This window comes from Egretta garzetta, unplaced genomic scaffold (genome assembly GCF_000687185.1).
Source record: "Egretta garzetta isolate BGI_Z169 unplaced genomic scaffold, ASM68718v1 scaffold431, whole genome shotgun sequence".
NCBI lineage: Eukaryota > Metazoa > Chordata > Aves > Pelecaniformes > Ardeidae > Egretta > Egretta garzetta.
The window spans coordinates 66618-70250 of record NW_009258677.1 but is presented as its reverse complement, the minus strand read 5'-3'; the positions used below and the strand labels follow the sequence as shown (position 1 = coordinate 70250).

At 59.9% G+C, this 3633-nt stretch overlaps 1 protein-coding gene across 1 annotated transcript in view; it reads left to right on the top strand.

Moving 5' to 3' along the window:
- Positions 1 to 39: 39 nt before the first annotated feature.
- LOC104135273 (mediator of DNA damage checkpoint protein 1-like) overlaps positions 40 to 3633 on the top strand; it is a 10602-nt gene continuing 7008 nt past the window's right edge. The window contains exons 1-4 of the mRNA XM_035888658.1: positions 40 to 100; positions 320 to 365; positions 481 to 3011; positions 3510 to 3566. Coding sequence (XP_035744551.1) covers positions 872 to 3011; positions 3510 to 3566 — 2197 coding nt within the window. The 5' untranslated portion in view covers positions 40 to 100; positions 320 to 365; positions 481 to 871. The remainder of the gene's footprint in view (positions 101 to 319; positions 366 to 480; positions 3012 to 3509; positions 3567 to 3633) is intronic.

Below are 3633 nucleotides of genomic sequence, written 5' to 3'. Positions count from 1 at the left end.
CGCCCCCCCCCCCCCCGATGCCTTGGATCCTTCGCAGGGACAGGACTGGAGCCGGGGCCCCCCGTTGTCAGCGACTCGGAGGATGACGACCTGCCCTGGCGTGAGTGAGCGAGGGCGGGGGAACAGGCTGTTATCGTAGGGCCTACAAAAACACAACAAGGTGGCGGTTACGGTAGGACCTACATAAACACCAGGGTTGTGTTATTGTAGGAACCACCCAGAGGTGGAGGGGAGTGGAAGGGGGTCATCCCGGATCTGATAGGACCCTCCGGGGGTTATTGTAGGTCCTACAGTAATAATCTGTGCCCCACTTCCCCAGGCTTTGCCCGTCGAGACGCTGCCTCGCCCCGAGTCGTGCCAGAGAGGTGGGTGGGACCCCGACACGTGGGTCCCTTTTGGGGGTTCAGGACATCTGGGTCCCTTGGGGGTGAGCCCAGGTCCAATTGGGCAGACCCCAAACCCCAACATCCACCCCTGCAGCGACCCGGAGGAACCAGATGTTTGCCCAGATGTTCGCCCCCCCCGAAAACGCCGGCATACCCCCAGGCCAGGCCCCCACCCAGATGTGGCCTCACCCTGCCCAGATCCAGACTTCAGAGGACCCAAAAAGCGTCGTTTTGGCCCCCAAACCACCCTGGATCCAGATGTGAGGAAAAAATCAGCTCTTCCAAATGTTCAGCCCCAAAATCACTCGCTGAATCACCCAAAGGTTGCAAATCCAGATGTGAAACACCTGGAAGGCAGCAACCTGACTCTCGCCGTCGAGAGCGATACGGATGGCGAGGCACCCCCAGAAACTGCTTTTTTTCACCCAAAGTGCCACCGGGCTGCCCTGGAGGTGAGCAGTGAGCCGGATGTGCTGGAAAGAGACATGAACCCAGATGTTGGAGCTGCTAAAAATGGATGCCAGCTGCTTGTGGTGGACAGTGACACAGATGTGGAGGAGGCCGAGGCCCTTCCAGATGTTGTGTGCCCCGAAAGACATAGAACGGCCCCAAACGTGCCCAAAAAAAGGGGTGTGGGGATGGAAACAGCAAATCCAGATGTTGGAGGTGCTAAAAATGGATGCTGGGCACCCGTGGACAGCGATACAGATGTGGAGATGGAGAATGCAACGTCAGCTGTTGAAGGGCCCCAAAACGGACATCGGATGCTCGTGGTGGACAGTGATACAGATGTGGAGATGGAGAATGCAATGTCAGCTGTTGAAGGGCCCCAAAACGGACATCAGATGCTCGTGGTGGACAGTGATACAGATGTGGAGGAGCAGAGCACCAGGCCAGATGTTGGATGCCCCCAAACCCCTCAAACGACCCAAAATGAACCAAAACCCGAAAATACGGAGATGGAGACCCACGATGCAGATGTTGAAGGGTCACAAAAGGGACAGCAGATGCTCATGGTGGACAGCGATACAGATGTGGAGGAGAATGGAGCCAATCCAGATGTTGAGTACTCTCAAACCCATCAAACGACCCCAAATGTACCAAAACCCCAAATCGATGAGATGGAGATGCAAAAAGCAGATGTTGAAGGGTCACAAAGGGGTCATCGGGTGCTTGTGGTGGGCGGTGATACAGATGTGGAGGAGGACACTTCCCATCCAGATGTTGGAGGTCCACAAAACCACAGAACAGCCCCCCAAGACCCAGGTGTGAAGGCAGAGACCCCAGATGTTGAAGAGCGACAGCCTCTCCTGGTGGAGAGCGATACAGATGTGGAAGAGGACACTTCCGATCCAGATGTTGGGACTCCAAAAGCCCATCCAGCAACCCACAATGTACCAAGACCCCCGCAGGTGGAGGCGGAGACTCCGAATCCGCGTGCCAAAGGACCCCAAAACGACCGTTGGACGCTCGTGGTGGACAGCGATACAGATGTGGAGGAGAATGAGGGGAATCCTTGTGTTGGGCGTCCAAAAATCCATAGAATTACCCACCAAGACCCAGATGTGGGGGTGAAGAACCCAAATCCAGATGTTGGAGAACCCCAAAATGCACATTACGTCCTAGAGGCAGATAGTGACACGGATGTGGAGGGCGACAGCCCGAGGCAACGTGTTCTTCTCCCAAGAAGCCACAAAACACCCCAAAACACCCGGCAAGACCCAACTGTGGTGATGGAGACCCCAAATCCAGGTGTTGGCGGCCTCAGCCATGGCTCGGTGGCCTCCAGTGGTGACAGCGATACAGATGTGGAGGACCTCAACCCCCTTCCCGACGTTGGAGGTCCAAAAGCCCATGGGACAACCCCTGAGGTCGTGGATACAGTTGCTAAGATGGCCGCTGCTTCAGATGTGGACCCCCAGGGGCCGCTGGGGACCAAGGACGATCCAGATGTGAAGGTGACGCGCCCAGCTCCAGATGTTGGAGCCCCCAAAGCCCAGTCCCCAGTCCTGAACGTGGACAGTGATACAGATATTGAGGACGATGGCAGCGTTCCAGATGTTGGGACAGTGCAAGGGTGTGAAGGGGCACCTGGTGGCCCAGATGTGGCGGCGGCACCCCCAAATCCAGATGTTTCCTCTCCCGCAAGCCCCGGGGATGGCAGCGACACCGACATGGAGGAGGTGGCCCCCACTCCAGATGTTCGGAGTCTCCGAAGCCGAATCCGGAGTCAAAATCGGCTCCGTCCAGATGTTGGAGGCCCCACCATGGGCAGCGACACCAATGTGGGGGAAAGAGACCCAAACCGATGGCAATCATCCCCCAAACGGCAAAGTTTGTCCCCAGAATCCTGCGGCAACACCAGCGTGGAAGAAATGGCCCCAAACCAGCCCGATTCAGCCCCAAATGCAGACGTGGAGGCCCCCAATCCAGATGTTGAGGCCCGGCAGCGCGACGGGGAGAGCCCGGGGAGGGGCACGGATCCAGCTGTGCCACCAGATGTTTCCGCCCCCAAATCCCCACCTCTGGCCCGGAATTTGGGTGGCACCGGCGATGCCGAGGGTGGACCCAGGAGCGGTGGGGATGTGGGTGCGGCGGGGACGGGGAGCGACACCGACGCCGAGGGTAAGCAGGGCAGCCCCGGACACCCGGGTCCCTGTTTCCCGGACGCCTGATCCCTGTTTCCAGATGCCCCCATCCCCCTTTCCCGGATACCTGGGTCCCCCTTTTCCAGTCTTTCCCAGCTCCCCGGGCCCGCCTGTTCCCGGACACCCGGGTCCCCCTGTTCCCAGACACGTGGATCCCCCATTTCCTGGGTGCCCGGGTCCCCCTGTTCCCGGACGCCCAGGTCCCCCTCTCCCAGACACGTGGATCCCCCATTTCCCGGGCGTCCGGGTCCCCCTGTTCCCGGACGCCCAGGTCCCCGTGTTCCCAGACCCCCGGGTCCCCCTGTTCCCAGATTCCTGGGTCCCCCTGTTCCCGGACCCCCAGGTCCCCCTCTCCCAGATTCCTGGGTCCCCCTGTTCCCAGACCCCTGGGCCCCCCTTTCCCGGATTCCTGGGTCCCCCTGTTCCCGGACCCCCGGGTCCCTTCTCAAAGCTCTTCCATGTCCTCCCCCCCCAGAAGTCCCCGACCTCTTCTTGGAGCCCACCCAGAACTTCCTGCCACCGGCGGCTGAGGGTAGGTGACCCGGACCCCTGGGTGTCACCCCCCCACTCCCCCCCCCAGACGCCTGGGTGTCCCATCC